The sequence below is a fragment of the Aulostomus chinensis genome, chromosome 17 (assembly GCF_037954235.1).
Source record: "Aulostomus chinensis isolate RoL2024-O1b breed Wild chromosome 17, RoL_Achi_v1.0, whole genome shotgun sequence".
Classification (NCBI taxonomy): domain Eukaryota; kingdom Metazoa; phylum Chordata; class Actinopteri; order Syngnathiformes; family Aulostomidae; genus Aulostomus; species Aulostomus chinensis.
The window spans coordinates 10,447,130-10,463,327 of NC_141336.1; the positions used below are offsets into that span (position 1 = coordinate 10,447,130).

Here is a 16,198-nt window from a genome sequence, read left to right on the forward strand (position 1 = left end):
CTCCCTGTAGTAAGTAGCAGTTGTAAGGTGTTTACTAAGAGGACATGGCTACAGTAGGCAGTAACATACGTGTTACCTTGGACTCCACTCAGTCCTCCCTATTCATGTGCGGAATCTCATTGTTGGTGGGGACATCATTCAAGCTGGTGTTTTAAGGCCAGAGGGAGGTTCCCAGTTCATCAGAGCTGTGTTTCAAGGGTTAGAGTAAGAGAGGGGCATTACGTCTTGTGGTGACAGCGAGCTTTGGTGAATAGTCCCAGAAGATTCACAGAGGTTCAACGAGAGGGCCAGAAGACACTGGAGTGCCAGAAGCGCAGCAGCCAGGGGAATCTGGAGGATGATGGCACCTGTCCGTTTGTTTTTAGCATGGTTCCTCTTCACCGTGAGGATGGTCATCTCAGGGGCCTATGTGGAGCCTGAGGAAGAGGGTGAGTTATAACATCACTGAGGATAGACCATGGAACGCGCTGTTTGAGGGAAACCTGACTGATATGAATGTGCATGTTTTGCATGGATGACCCATGCACAGAGCCTTTGACATTTTCAAAATAATGCTTTTAATTTTGTAAAGTTAAACAGCAATTTGGGTTGGGTATTGAACTTTGATAGTTTTGTGGCAAAAATGAAATCTCTTCCATCCAAGGAATACATGGCCTTGCCATTTTAATGAAGTTATACAGATTCAAAAATTTAAACCACATTTTGGTAAATTGCTTTGTGTTTTCATGTTATGAAGCTGTTCTGAGTGTGTGAAAATACTTAGCAGCTGAAAAGTAAAAGCAAAAATGTACATGTAATGTAATTTTTATTTTGTGAAGAGGTTTTTTTAATTTGTACCATTTAAATATATATATATATAGAGAGAGAGAGAGAGATTCTGCAGGTTAAAGCACTAATGTTTGGGTAGCTGAGAGTGAGCGATTTTAATAATTTTATGTTGTCATCTACTGGACTTTCTATTGTTTAAAACCACACATCATATTTTAGACTTCATCTTATGTTGTGTCTGTTTTACATATCGAACATTTCCTTCTGACCTAACACGCTGAGAGTACAAAGATAGAAAATATTTGGTTGGACTGTGTGGGAAAAAAAATGGATCGTGTGAGTTAAATATGTGATAATCCATGAAGTAAATGGTATTCAGGATTACGGTTAGTTAAATCTGGGGAGAGTAACACCCTAACCCTAAAGAAGTATTTATATCTATAAAGGTCATACAAATATCTTTTTGCATTATCTTAATTTTTTTTTTTGAGTTTATGTTTTATTTCCCTCTTTTTTCTAGTAGAGCTCAATGAAACCGTCATTTGTACCAATGACCGTATGGAGGTTCTTATTCCCAGGGCTTTTTTCATCAGTAAAGTTCCACCAGTTTATGTAAGTGAGCACCAATTACACAATAACAAATTAGTTTCCCTCCATATAGATTTGAAATTTCCTTGGGTTGATAGTTAATATTTTTTGTATTTCACTTTAAAAATGTGTTGCTTCTGTTTAGGTTTGGGATTTGCATTTAAATGATCCAGAGTGCCGTGGAGTTGAGGTTGGCGATGACTACGTTTTCAGCATCCCTACAAATCTCTCTGACTGCGGCACCATAATGGTATGACCCTCAATCTCATGCTCAACAGTTGGGCTAAACCTTGTCCAGCTATTTCAGGATTAGGATTTAAGAGTTTAATTAATCATATATTGCATGTGAACAAGACTCCTCACAAAGAAAGACATCGACTTTAACAAATACAAAGACAAACTACACTTTGTTTCCTCATTATTACAACATAAAATCCCCATCACGATAAATTGTGAATTTTACGATGTGCACGGTTGTTGTGGGAACCAGTCCCCCCCCCCCCCATCAGAATCTTTTCAGTGCTAGAAAAGGAGTTACTTGAGTCAATTTATTTCACCCCACATAACAGTAAAAATAACTTGAGTAATTAAAATGCAGTGACGTAAATGCGGACTGAGAGCGTCTGTGTTCAGACAGGGAAATTAAGTCATCGCAAGTATAAAAAGATGGACAGAGAAAGGCACATAGTCTGAGCCCAAACAGAGAGGAGCAGAGAGAAAAGAAATGAGTGTGTGTGTGTGTGTGTGTGGGGGGGGGGGGGGGGTATTTCAAGGAAGAAGGGTAGTGTTGTTCAACCCTTTCTCCGTTACAGCCCAGACCAGAGGGAAGGGGCACCCTGAATGGCCTCCCGTTTCTAAATGATTAGGATTTACATGGAAATGATGATTATTTGTTGAGGTTCAGTGAATAGGAAGGCCATAAATCACTGGCCAGCAAGTCTCCTTATTATTTTAATCCAGCTTGTCCAAATAAAATCCCCAATTAAATACCAAAGTGCCCTTGAATTTCATGCTCGGAATGCATGACTTTTTCTTTTTTTTTCTTGTAAAGCAAGTAAAAGGTTAACACAACTTTGACAAGAGAGAAAATCTCCCAGTGCTCTATCTCTGCTGTTTTATTGGGTTTATTGCAGATGGTGTAGAAAGTAAACCCTATCTAGATTACATGGCTGTTGCCAAAGAAGAAGAATCGTCACTCTACCTTTCACCTTGAACTGAGAAGCTCTTAAACCTGTCTATCAGAGAAGAAATGTGTGAAAACGTGGATTTAAAGGTTAGAACCTCAGTGATAACCGCCTCTAGCTTTCATATTAAGAGGTGATAAGTGGCAGCATGGTTCTGTGGTGCGGTGTGTGTGTGTATGTGTGTGTGTGTGTGTGAGTAGGGGTGGGGGTGGGGTGTTTACCGAGAGGTAGTAAAAGATGGTGCAAGAGCTGGGGCAATTAATCTGTCTCAGCAACTGAAGAGGCCAACCTCCATCTGAGACCAGCAGGGGCCCAGACAAACCGTGCACACAACCTTTTAACCTTGCAGTTTATGGTTTGAACTACGTCAAGGATGGCCCTTGAAACGACTTCCAGAAAGAGATGACATGACACTGCCCTACTTTAAATGTATTCATTTGTGAACACATTGAAATTTAGAACATTCCCAAAAGTTGAAAGCCACATTGTATAGTGTGGATGTAATACAGCGACCTATACTGGTATCCTTGCTTCACTATCAGTACTGTGACAGTTCCCTGTTGGTACAGATGTTCTTTTAACTTGATCACTCTACTTTAGCTTGTGATAGCAGGATCATTTTTAGACAACTTTCAAGCAAGAATGCTACACATTTCATTGTCCTATCTTTTAAATAGCGGAGTTTGGCACTACTTGCAATAGTAAAGTAATTATTGAGGGGCTTGGAGCTCGTGATTGGAGTAAAAGTGTAATCAGAATATGTCAGTTTGGGCTTCAGGTTATTATGATGGATATGTTTTATCTTCTTTTGATGTACTGTAAAACATCAACGATAGATTATTAAAAATGAACCATAAGCAGTTGAAATGTTCATTGAAGCTCCAGTGAGCTGGTACCATAGATTTCCTACGCTTTGGAAAATTTTTACTTCATTTTTCACAAACTAGATTAACTTAAATTTGTAACCAAAGACATCAACGCTTGAATTCCAGGTCTCACCAATTCATGTAACGTTTTTTTTTTACTTATGTACCTTCATACATAAGAAAAAAATGAAATTTTGTATCCTTTAAAAGACAATCTAATGTATAGTAGTGCAAGTCCAGCTGATAAGTGGTAGTCTAAAATAAATGAATAAATACACAAGCCTACATAAAAATAATTATTTAAAAATGCTCTTATATTAAAAGAGTGTTCATGTCCTTAAAGTACATCTATAAAGTATATTGTTGTGATGGCCTTTTATGTGTCCATCTAAAGCGCATTAATTTTGGAAAGAGTAAGGAGAGACTGCAGCAAGCACTGGTCATGTTGACATGTTGTTCCATTGTTCCTGCTGGTCGCTGACGATATTTCTATTGACTTTTATAATTGTCTTGATTGTTCTTTTCTCAGGCCTCAGATGATACACACATCATGTTCATTAACACCATACACAACAACGATTCTGACGTGATAACCAGAAACTACATTAACATAACGTTTGTGTGCCGCTACCCCATGAACTACATGGTCCAACAACCAAATGGAGAAAACATGATTCGAGTGGATGTGAGGTAGGTAGTCTTTAAAGTCTGACTCCTTCCTGATTCAAGCATGAGATTATTAAAAATTTAGTTCTGTTCATTTCTTCAGAACCATCACTTTGAACACAGAAGATGGCAACTTCTCCGTGTCTATGCTGCTGTTCAAAGATGAAGCTTTTCAGGACAAGTGGACCACTGTGCCCTCACTGACCCTGGATGATGACATCTTTGTCAAAGTTTTCATGGTAATCTGTCTCGACTGCCCATCACGTGACTCGCTAATGAGTTAAAACTGTGTAAAAATTTCATTCTGGCTTGAAGAATCTCAACTAAATACCTATAATTAACATTAAGCCCAGTATTATGTTAAACAATAAAGTGAGCTGTGTTTTCAGATGTGGAGATGGTTATGGTTATATTAAGTATTCTTATATATCTGAAATACATTTTTAAGTCAGTTGGTTGGTACTTTATTGTTCCTTGGAGGTAAATTTCTTTGCTCCAGCAATACTCAGATTAAATAAATAGAGCGCAATCAGAGAGTGCAAACCTCTATTAAGTCCAACTTTCAGCCCTAATTAAGCTGCAAACTGAAATGAGTGGCTGTTTGGGGAAGTGAGGGGGGTATTTGATATATTTGGATTTTTTTTTCATGGAAAAGCAGATTAATGCATGCGCAGTGGCACAGATATAGTTCTTCCTGCACCCACTAGATGGTGCTGGAGAAGACACTAGATATTATGTTGTTGTCCATGAGAGGAGGACAACAAATGAAATGTAAATCATTCAATTTTTGTCACATCTTTGTTACTTCCTGTAACCACTAAGTGGTATAATGACAATGACTTAAATTCAGCTTGTAAATACCCTCTGGTGAATTTTGGAAAGATCTGCCCCAGTGAAGTCCAGTTAAAACATTTTTTGTTCCATGGCAGAATATCACCCTGCCACCTTGCCATGGTTAAAGGTTTTCTTGTTTTTAGGGGATTTTTCTCTTTTTATATATATGTAATTTCTTGTTGCCTCCATATTTACAAAAATGTTGCAATTCTCGCTTATTTTTTTTGTCTGTCTACAGCCATTGGAGGAAGTGTAAGTGTAAAAACAAATGTAATTTCATGTTGCCAGCAGGTGGTGCTGGGAATAATCTGCCTGAAATCACTGAGTTCTTCCTTGGAGTACTACATCCCTCTGCTGTGTTGGGTGAAAATCATGCCCTCCACGTTATAAGTTATAGTAATACAAAAAGAATATAAATTATGATAATCAAAACTTGGATTGTAAAGCTTTAATGTGTAAATTTGGCACTAAAATCTCTCCAGAAATATTATTATCATTGACAGCTATTTTGGGATTAGGTCAAGCACGTTGTTAGAGGATATTAGGCAACACGTTTCTAAGGCGAGATTCTCTGAGCAAAGCTGGAATCTAACACTCCACCCATGATAAAATAGTCACTTGAGCCCTGCTTTAACATCTTGTTACAGCTGTTGTTTACTCACCATGAGTCATCATTGTAGAAGTCTGTTTACTTTGTGTGAAGACTGATTTGACAGTGTGTGTCTCCTAGGTACCGGCTCACCTGATGCTGCGTATGGAGAGATGCTGGGCCACGCCGACCAGTGATCCATTCAGCAACATCCAGTACACCTTCATCAGAGACAGGTCTGCCTCAGGACTGTTGGAACAAAGGCAGTGTGTACTGTGTAATATGAGCAGCCAGGGAAAAACAAAATTCCCCTCACCAGATTTATTGCTGTTTAAATAAGATGTTGATTTAGAAATGTTCTCTGTATGTTGCCGTTACTCATATTAACCATGAGCCATTTCACAACGCCATCATACCAAGTACAATGATGAGTTCTTGTTTTTATGTTTATATAAGAGCAAACCTGAACAAATTTAACCAGTAACTTTTAAATAAGGGGGTAGCAACAACACACAGGAGTAAGTTTATTACTTTTAATAACAGTTAAGGTTTTGCAACCTCTTTATTCATCTGAAATGTCCTCCTCTTATGATCGAAGGCACTCTGGTGGCTAAAACTATCTATCTATCCCAGAGTCTTGGCTAAGAACCAAAGGTTACTGTGCTGTTAGATCCCCCATCCTCATGAATATCAGATTTGCTGAATCACTGCCTCCCTTTAAACCTCCAAATCAAACTTGTGTGAATCTTTGTCATTTACCTCCCTGCTTTTGCCTGTACATTTTATTGATTTTCATGGGGGGGGGGGGGGGGGCATTTTTATTTTATTTTGTACTTTCTTTTCTAATCAACAATCTTTTTAGTCTTTTTGCACTGTTTTATGTGTGAACTGCACTTTCAACATCATCTTTGGGAAAGTTCTACTAAGTGAATTTAATATTCGTAGTATTATTACAGCAGGCATGGCATAGTCTGGTCCATTGCCATCTTGCAACTCAGAAATAAACTAAGAAGGTTAAGATGCATTCACCTATGTGGAAACCTGCATGTCTCGTGCACTCTAGCCCTGCTATTTCACCACACTTCCAAAGAGCATTTAGTCCTCTTACTGGACGGCTGGTCAAATCTGAAATAAGAGATTTTGTTGCTTGGAGAGCTGGCAAGACAACAACTCTGAGTGCCTGGTCATGTGACTCCCGCCTGAGAGGCCATATGCGTTTCAGCTCAACAGCTGTCCATGTCCTTGACAACAAGGCAGTATTTGGTACTGTTAGCAACAGGAGAGCAATGAAATGCATGAAGTTTTCACAGTGGCAGAGGGGAAAGAAAACACATATCTCTGTACTGCTGCGGTGAACCCCTTCACATGTTTACATTATATTGTTAGCTTTGCAGTCAATCAGAAAACTTGACAATATGTCCCCCCTCTTGATTTCCCTTTCATTTCAACATGCAGTATTTCATTCTACTTTAAATTCTCACTACCACCACCGTTAGTCCTCTTTGACCTATTTGTCTCCCTCTCTTAGCTGCCCTGTGTTGACTAACGAACAAACCCTGAGTGTGCTCAAGAACGGTCAGGGTCCAGAAGCCATGTTCAGGATACAAATGTTCAAATTTGTGGGCAGCTCCTACACCAATGTCTTTCTTCACTGTAACATCCAGATCTGCCACAACACCCCGGGGCTGTGCCAGCCTGTAAGTAAAATCATGCAGCATCCATTCCTCAGGCTGGCTGTCAGAGGCCAGTTCAGACAAGTAGCCTAAGTGCAGCTTACCTCCTTAAAATAGTTGCAACAGCCTAAAATTATTTGCAGCTATGAGAACTTGCAGCTAAACTGTCCTGATTTCAGATACATAATATCTGACGATAAAGATTATAGATTCACTTATTTGGCTTCATATATGCCAAACAGAACTGTTCCGGTGAAGATGGCTTCATGAGGATGCGGAGAGACATCCCTCTGTCCCATACAGTGTCTTATGGACCAATAAGGCGACTACTGAAAGATAGCAAGAAGCCCAATCTGAGTATGTTTTTTTTTTTTTAATCTTTCTTAAGAGTCAAAGAGTCATGAGCTAATGTGAATCTAAAACCTTTAAAGCTTTAAATTGCAGTGATGGTAGATAACTGTGTACAATTCACATGCAAATTCTAAGAGGTTTTTCACTGCAGATGCAGGCGGAGTCCCCCCTGTGGAGACCTTTGTCCTTGGAGGGCTGCTAGTCATCTTGCTGCTGATCACAGGGGTGTTTGGGAGGCTGTGGATTCGCTCCAGGCGTTTCTACCCAACGCAGGAGGCACAGCTCACCCTCTCCAACATTCACCACATCTCAGAGGTGGCCTCCTGAGTTCGTGAGCTTCCCAATGTACATATATGGACAAATGGAGATTTATTATAGTGATTAAAATCCTTCAAATATTTGTCTTTGTAAAATGGTTCACTTGAGTTGTAAGTAATCAACTTTAATAAAGGTTTCCCTCAAATGTTAACTCTCTCAGTTGTGATAACATTTACTTGAGATGTGCCTCAAAATTGTACTCTACTTTTGTTCTACTCAGTGGTGCTTTATCATTCCTCTTCACTACCTTCTTTGCAAAATGCTGTACTTTTTACTTGACTTTAATTACTTGATAGATTATTACTTTTCAGATTCACTCAAAAAGCGTACAAGCATCTTGATAAATATACTTTTTATCGATTACTCTACCTTGGTGTAACAAAATATTTAGAGATAGCGCCACAGAAACAAGTATCACTAATAATGAGAAATGTAACTTGGAGTTCTAAATTTCTAATATTAAAGGAACTAAAATAGTACATTATACACATTACCTTTATATGAGACTGTACTTTTTATCCTTGTGTGTCTGTTGCAACTTAATTTTATTCTGCTACATATCTGTCTGGTGTGTGGTCTGATTATCAATGAGATCAATATGATCAAGTTGCAGGTCACCACGGACACAAACATAAACAATCTATTTGCCTTATTTTAATACCATTGTGAATCATTGAGTGATACACTTAGGGACATAGATATCTTTCAGAAAAAAAAGGCATCACTATATATTTCATATTACATGTACTAGGTCATATGATGTTGTCATTGGGCTTTCATAGTGCACAGGTATTAAGACTTGCACAACTAATTACACAAATATAGGTAAAAGCCATGATAAAATGATATGTATAAGGTTTTTACTCTATATTTTTCTTATTGTAAATTTGAAAAAAGAAACCTTGATAATACCAAACTAACAGCGTTTCTCCGTATCTCCTTGATTGCCTGTTGCCTAGCAAAAGTCAGTATCATTAAAATCTTTAAGCCTGCCCTTAGGGTTTTCCCCAGACTGTCTATTTCAGGGCTCTCTCATGTGTTTACGTCTATGGCCGTCCTCTGCGTGATGACGTGATACTGCAGCGCCCCTCTGCAGGCTCAACGCCGACTCACACCATCGAAGGTCTCAGAGCTGAAGAGGCAGCTGCTGCCTGTGCGTATAATAAGATTTGGAAATATTTAATTGCGTGCGATGCTTATGCGACTGCTTCTTTAGTGCAGTTGGTGACGGCGGAGCTGATATAAGTTAAAATACAAACTAAAAGCGCTCGAAGAGCCCCGTAATTCGGGTAAGCACTTTCTAGAAGCTACCAGCTAACTGAGTAGGCTAACATTTATAGCATGCTAGCTGGCTGGCCATGTTGTTGATGTTCTTTTGTTTAAAAAAGTTTTGTGTCTCATGTTGTCAACGCTGTTTGTTTTGAGGTTGTCATACAAATACTCCAAGTGACAGACAGACCAAGCAGACTGTTTCGGTACAGAAGATGCCCATGCTTTGAATACTCAGAAAAAAAAGCCGGTGTTGTTCTGTTTGTGTTTTTAGCTGTTTGCTAACCTGCCAGCCATGCTTGCGTAATTTATCTAGCATTTGCTCTGGCTGGCCAAAGACTTAGAACAATAGTTCTTCTGTGTTTTGGCGGACTTTCAACGCTATTGGTGTTTGTTTATGTGCTTGTTTGGTGTGTATTCACCTAGCTGTCGTTATCATACAGAGTTATTTACTTAGGTAACACTGCCAACTGATGTTTATTTATAATTAAGTTAGTCATAAATTAGTTGCATTTTTCTTAGTGGGTTGTTTATAGTGAAATTTTGTGTCTGACTTTTTACCAAACGTCATGAATGAAGTGCAACCTCCCAGATTAAAACTCACGTTTTCCTAGAAGTGCTGTATGAATCAGTGTTACCATGTAACTAAAGAGGACTGTTATGAAATGATAAGCAACAACAGCCTCAAGAGTTGTAAACATGAACTGAGACAGACCACGTGTAAATGTTGACATGAGATATATGGTACATTATCACTTATACCCAATAACTATTTGAAACTACTTACAACACAAAGTTTATGTCCTCAGTTACAGCTGTGTTTTTCTATTGAAATAATTTGTGAAAAAGATCTATACTTTTAAGTCATGCTGCCTCACATTATTTTGGCAGGGACCTGTGTTCACAGGATGATAGAATTGCAGTATGTTAGACATCATCTGACTGATCCATGTGCATGCTGCATGTGTGTGCTTTTTCAAGAAACAAATGTATTTACGGTTTTTATTTCAGGGTTGAACCATTTCCCTGCCAGAACTGCCCGGGCAAGGAGTAAATAAGAAAAAAATGGAGACTCTGCATCCCCACTGCCTTAAATGCATCAATAGGCGATGCATGGCAAGACCAGAGGCAGGCATCTCCTGTGACCTCATCGGCTGCCCTCTTGTCTGCGGGGCAGTTTTTCACTCATGTAAACTAGAGGAACATCGCCTACTGTGTCCTTATGAGAGGCTGCCATGCCTAAACAGTGGGTTTGGCTGCCCATTCACTATTGCAAGAATCAAGATGGCCCAACATCTTGAAACGTGCCCTGCAAGTATAGTTTGTTGTACTATGGAGTGGAACCGCTGGCCTGTGAGTTATGCTGACCGCAAGTCCTATGAAAACTTGAGCAAAGATTTTGATGAGGTGGAACAACTGGACATGGCCTTGGCCCTGCAGGATCAGAGGATGCTATTGGAATCCCTAAAGGTGACAACCACTGTGTCAAAGAATGGAGAAAATGAAGTCGATGAGAAAATGGCCACAGCATCAAGTGGAACAGAGACAGTGTTTGGTAATGGAATAGTGGAAATGGAAGAGGAGCCCTATAATGAGTTGTATAGGGCATCGGTGGAGACGAGTAGAAGTTTAGCTGCAGCCTTGGACATCCTCACTAATTCTAAGGATATTGATGTAATTGTTGGCAATTTAAATGGGGAAAAGACTGATAAGAATGGAGTACTTCACAATGGAGAAAATGGTGCTTGTCATGGTGATTATGCTGCTGAAGGAGGAAAGAATGTCGATATGCAAGAGAGTGACTCTGATTCAGATTGTGAGCTGGGAGCTGTGGGGGGTGTGGATTGCGCAGTGGGAACAGACAGAGACGATAGGAATGGATGGGCAGAAGAAAATGGTTTTGTGGAGTTGTTTTTTGAAGAGAAAGAAGACATTATTGATGATCCAGTAAATGATTCCAATCTCGTCTGGCCAGAGATGCCTCAGAATTACATGCCTGTTGTAGAACTGGAACCTCCAGTGCCACAGGAAGTCCCCCTTTCACCACGGGTGCCATTCCTGCTGTCTGATCATGTGAGGAATAATTTCTTGCAACACTTACCTGCTGAACTCAGGTATAGATGCTTGGAGCGGAAACTACATAATGTAGAAGTGCTCAGAGGGATAAGTATGTTTACATTTAATGGACGTCGGGCTCTGTTGTCAGATCCTTACTTGTTCAGAGCAAAGATGGAAGACAAGGCAGTTGACACATCTGACCTAGAAGTAGCAGATGACCCCATGGGTCTCCATGGCATCGACCTCATCACTGCTGCATTGCTCTTTTGCCTTGGAGACTCTCCAGGGGGCAGAGGGATTTCAGACAGTAGGTTTGTAGATGGCTACCACATTGATTTTGGTACACAGACATTCTCCTTTCCCTCAGCCATCCTTGCAACAAACACCATGGTTGGTGATATAGCTTCAGCCTCAGCCTGTGATCACGCCAGTCCACAGCTCTCCAACCCCAGCCCCTTCCACACACTCAGACTAGATCTAGTGCTTGAATGTGTGGCACGATACCAAACCAAGCAACGCTCTATGTTCACATTTGTGTGTGGACAGTTGTTCCGGAGGGATGAGTTCTCGTCTCACTTTAAGAACGTTCATGGGGATATCCATGCTGGACTCAATGGGTGGATGGAGCAACGCTGCCCCTTGGCCTATTATGGCTGCACCTACTCCCAGAGACGTTTCTGTCCATCTGTACAAGGCTTCCGAATAATCCATGACCGGCATCTTGGCTCTTTTGGGGTTCAGCCTGGTCTGCCCCTAAGAACTGGGGACACCCTACCAAGAAACACCTACCACTTAAACTCTCCCTGTGACCATCTCAGCAGTCTTCCATTTGAGGTGTTGCAACATGTAGCTTGTTTCCTGGATAGCTTCAGCTTGTGTCAACTGTCCAGAGTGTCTAGAACCATGAGAGACGTGTGTGCTAGTCTGCTCCAGATGCGCGGCATGGTTGTCCTGTTGTGGGAGAAGAAACGGCGTGTTGATGGTTCTACCTCATGGCAGATCACGGACAAGGTTTGGACCAGTTAATTTCATAGCCTATAAAAATACCAGTTAAAGGAACACACCAACATTTTGGGAAGTAACTCTTATTGTCCATTCTCCCCACAGTCAGACAGGAGGATCTATATCCTCCTCTCCTCTGTGCTCCATTGTATGTCGCTTTGGAAAGAAGTGTCTGCCAAATGAAATTGTGGAATTGTTTTAGAATTAGGGAGCTGAGACCTATAAGAGACCACCTGATTTCTTGGTAGCTTAGTGTAATATATGGTCATGGATAGGCAGGTTAGCATGGCTTGATCTGACCATCCCAGTCTCTAAAACCTACCTCCTCCACTGTCTAATGTAAACCTGATGGAAATTGACCAAGTTTAGGATCTTGGTTTGTCGCTTCAAAAGTCCTTTGAGGTGTTCATTTTCTGCATCCCATCTGGAAAGCGGTTCCAGCTGTGCTTCTGATTCTAGAATTAAATGTCAAATCATTTTAATTATTTCCTTGTGAATGTTGTGTACAGTCCTTGCAATGTTACTGCAGGTAAATACTGTTCTGGATTAAAACCTATTTGATGACCTTTCAGGGAGTCATGCTAACACTTCCCATCCACTACCACCAACTAGTGGTCATCTGGTCTCAGGAGGGTCTTTTGAGCACAGAGGAGAAAGGGTTATCTATCTTACTGACTGACACTGGGGATGGACAGTAAGCTTATATCTTGAAATGTTTGAATGTTCCTTTATCTAGATTCACCTGCCTGCTGCATCTCAAGAGCTGTAAACATGAGAACCAGTAATCAGTCGTCTGATGTTTGTCTTTCAGGTGTGGAGATTCAGCACAGCTTTTGGTACAGTGAATGAATGGAAATTTGCCAATATTGCCAGCATGGCGGACCACCTCAAGAAGTGCAAGTTCAATACAATTTCTCGCCGAGAGGAGGCAATACCTCTGCCCTGCATGTGTTTTACAAGAGAGCTCACAAAAGAAGGAAGGTGTTTACGTTCGGTCCTCAAACCAGTAGCATAAGCAGTTTTGTAAGATGACATCAACTTGTGGACATTTGAGACCTTCAGAACTCCATTGTATTATCCTCCAGTGTTTACAGACTGTAGAGATATCAATCCCTCAGATCCTCCAAAAAATAGAAACTCCTGGTTGGGAGATATAAACTGCTCCACTTCACTCCCATAACTAAGACAACGCCATTGTCTGGTTGATTTATTTCCAGTAAGGGTGATGAGCTTCCATCACAGACCAGCACAGAAAACAAGGAAATTGAAGAGCTAGAACCTTGAATCGTCCTCTCTGATGGATTAATACCAGGTTCTACTCTTATCCACTCTGACTCTGTGTAGTCAGATGTTTTTATGGAGACTTTTTTTTTTTTTTTAAATTTATCAAAAAACAGTACTGTGGTAAATCAGTAGGAAGAGCAGAGCCTTAACATATGATACACTTGATCGTCTGGTCATGTGGTTTAGAACATCTCGGTGAGAGTTCTCAACTGTTCCTCTCTGGGACAGTTTACTGGTATCCTGCACAGTTTAATATCTTATATCTACAGTGATGATATGTGTTGTGCTTAGAGGTCATAGATGTCACAGCTTTATTCCTACATTTTTTAAGACTGACCAAACATCTGTGTTAGCTGTGCACAACATATGCCATTTTACAAGCTATGTTCACTGTGGTTTTTGATATCAGTTCACCAACACAAACATGTCACTGTGGTCATATTAAAAGCGTTTTATGGGTTGACATGGTGCTGAAGTCACATCAGTAACAAAGGTCATCCATCTTTATTTTATTTGGCTAACGGGCAGGCACGTTAGTCAGGTGAGATAAAGTGATTCTAGTCACCAGCCGGATGGCATTACATTTGAGCTACTTTGATATATAACCAGCAGTTTTGTAGGTTGTTTATAGAAATAAGAAAAAAAATCTAAATGTAGCAAATTAAACAATGAATGTACTCTGTGAATTTGAGAATCCAGCAGTGACTGTTCAGTGAGGAGAAAACCTGGTTTCAGTCTCACTTTGTCAGACCTCAAAAACCCTGCAGGCCAGGCGTTAAGAAATCTAACAGGCACACACTTCCCTCCAGTAATGAGCATCTATTTATCATAGTTGTTGTTTCAGGCACTACATGTCCACTGTTTGAGTGTTGGTGTCTCAGGGTTTTAGAATGTCAGTAGATTTAATCACATATGACACAATTCATCAGCTGCTTGATTATTTTGGAGTTTTGCGATAGTTTCTAATCTTGGCACTGTTTTCTTGTGTCTTGAGTAGAAGTGATTGATAGGGACTATAAGAAGTATTGGAGTTCCAATATTGAGTGGAAGCACCGACCAGCAACTAAGATGTATTTTTTTCAAGCCAGTATTCCCTGTCAAATCTAAGAAGTCCTGTCTCTGACAGGCAGGGGTAGTTATTGAGTCCATGCCCACTCCCTTAGGGCACGTCAACAACAACAACATCCAAAAAATGGTGATTCCTGTTAGTTTGCATCAATGTAGAAGCCTCTCCTCTCTCTTCAACTTGCAGTCGGCATTGAGTAGTACTATATATTATGGCCAAAAACAAATTTTTATTCAGAAACAAAAAAATATGGTGTAATTAAAGTAATATACACTAAAGTTAAACCCTTCACCTAAAAAGTGAAATTTGTTTATCAAGTACTTAAGGCTAGATCTCTTGAATTCCCCTGCATGATTACTTGAATCAAGAATTCCAAAAAAAGGTGGCTTCATCCTCATTACTAAAAGCTAATGGAGACGGATATAAACAGCCAACAGTGGAGTCTGGCAAGTGAGGCAGATTTAAACTGAAAGCTTGAGCTGGTCACACTTATGCTGCAGTTTCCAAACTAACATTTTTACAGCTCCCTATTTGAGATCATTTGTCCCTATTGGCTTCAAGCAACTCCAACTATATAGCTAGAATTTTCTGATTTTGGATTCACCAAGAAATCATGCAGAGGAAAAACAAATCTTCATGAATTAAAGATATTTCACACCAAAGTACTTGATAATCAAATTGCATTTTGTTGGGAAGTGTTTTTATCAACAGTGTTCAGCAGAAATTGTTGGCCTTACCTGACCGTACTTGCCTTTACCTGGCAGTACTCATCCCAGACCAAATGTTCACAGTTACTCTTAGACATGTTTGTCTTTGCTTAGAGATTATAAGAGACACTGCTAATAAGAAACGCAGCCTATTCGTGGCAAACATAAGCATTTTAGTGGATGGACAATCAACATTTATGATTTTATGGCAGCAGTATGGTGGTTAAAGCCACAGCTTTCAATATTGGGTTGATTCCTCTAATTCTGGTCCCTATCAGTCATGGCATGTCTTTTCCCAAAGTGATGAAAACATGGTCTGGTTTGACGTACCAGAATGTTGCTCTGTAACTATCTAGTGTACCACTCAGTATTACTGACGACATAATAGCGTGTTGCTGTGTTGATGAAGGTTCTCAGTCGTCAAAGAACCTTCAAACTGAAATAGTCCAGTTGACTACAACACAAAAGAAGTGTGTTGCATTCCTGGTCTAACAAATGACTTGTTTGCAAGTGAGCGGTCCCCGAAAATACTGCTCTTTTAAAGTGTTGAGTGATCCTACTTGAACACACCTTTTTAGTTTGGATTAAGAAAGGAGGTCTAACAACCAAAACAGATGTAACACATCTTGTTCCCTTGTTCAAGGAATGTTTTGCAATGCAGTCTACAAAGTTAGCTGTTTCAGATGAGTAACCGTGGAGGAAAAAAAAAAGAGATATTCCTTTGAAGTGTTTTTTTTGTTTGTTTTTATATTTTTTAAGGTTGATGTAAAACCCAAGAAATATGGGAACTAAGCTGTCTTTGTATTTTATCAAGTCCCAATCTTCTGTGTTTGGTTTATTTCTGTTTGGGTTTTTGTTTTGTACTGGTACTTTGAAAGAAAAAAAAGATCTGCCTCTGTAACATCTAAGATTTGTATTTGAATGAATGATTTGCACATGAAGGCATGTACTGTAAGACTGTAATTATTGCCAGGG

The 16,198-nt window shown here is 39.9% G+C and overlaps 2 protein-coding genes across 3 annotated transcripts; both read left to right on the forward strand.

The window, feature by feature from the left end:
- Nucleotides 1-340: 340 nt before the first annotated feature.
- Nucleotides 341-7,846, forward strand: LOC147246242 (uromodulin). Its single transcript, XM_086183469.1, has 9 exons — nucleotides 341-428; nucleotides 1,292-1,380; nucleotides 1,502-1,606; nucleotides 3,936-4,096; nucleotides 4,176-4,311; nucleotides 5,637-5,731; nucleotides 7,024-7,192; nucleotides 7,411-7,525; nucleotides 7,671-7,846. Exons 1-9 carry the CDS (start codon nucleotides 341-343, stop codon nucleotides 7,844-7,846), a joined length of 1,134 nt encoding a protein of 377 aa, XP_086039595.1.
- Nucleotides 7,847-8,940: 1,094 nt separating this feature from the next.
- fbxo30a (F-box protein 30a) lies at nucleotides 8,941-13,550 on the forward strand. Of its 2 annotated transcripts, none has more exons than XM_086182904.1 (3): nucleotides 8,941-8,990; nucleotides 10,118-12,175; nucleotides 12,978-13,550. In XM_086182904.1, exons 2-3 carry the CDS (start codon nucleotides 10,172-10,174, stop codon nucleotides 13,179-13,181), a joined length of 2,208 nt encoding a protein of 735 aa, XP_086039030.1. In that variant the 5' UTR covers nucleotides 8,941-8,990; nucleotides 10,118-10,171; the 3' UTR covers nucleotides 13,182-13,550. The 2 variants fall into 2 exon arrangements, with proteins under 2 accessions (XP_086039030.1, XP_086039029.1); XM_086182903.1 differs by having other exon boundaries at nucleotides 8,956-9,126.
- Nucleotides 13,551-16,198: the final 2,648 nt, after the last annotated feature.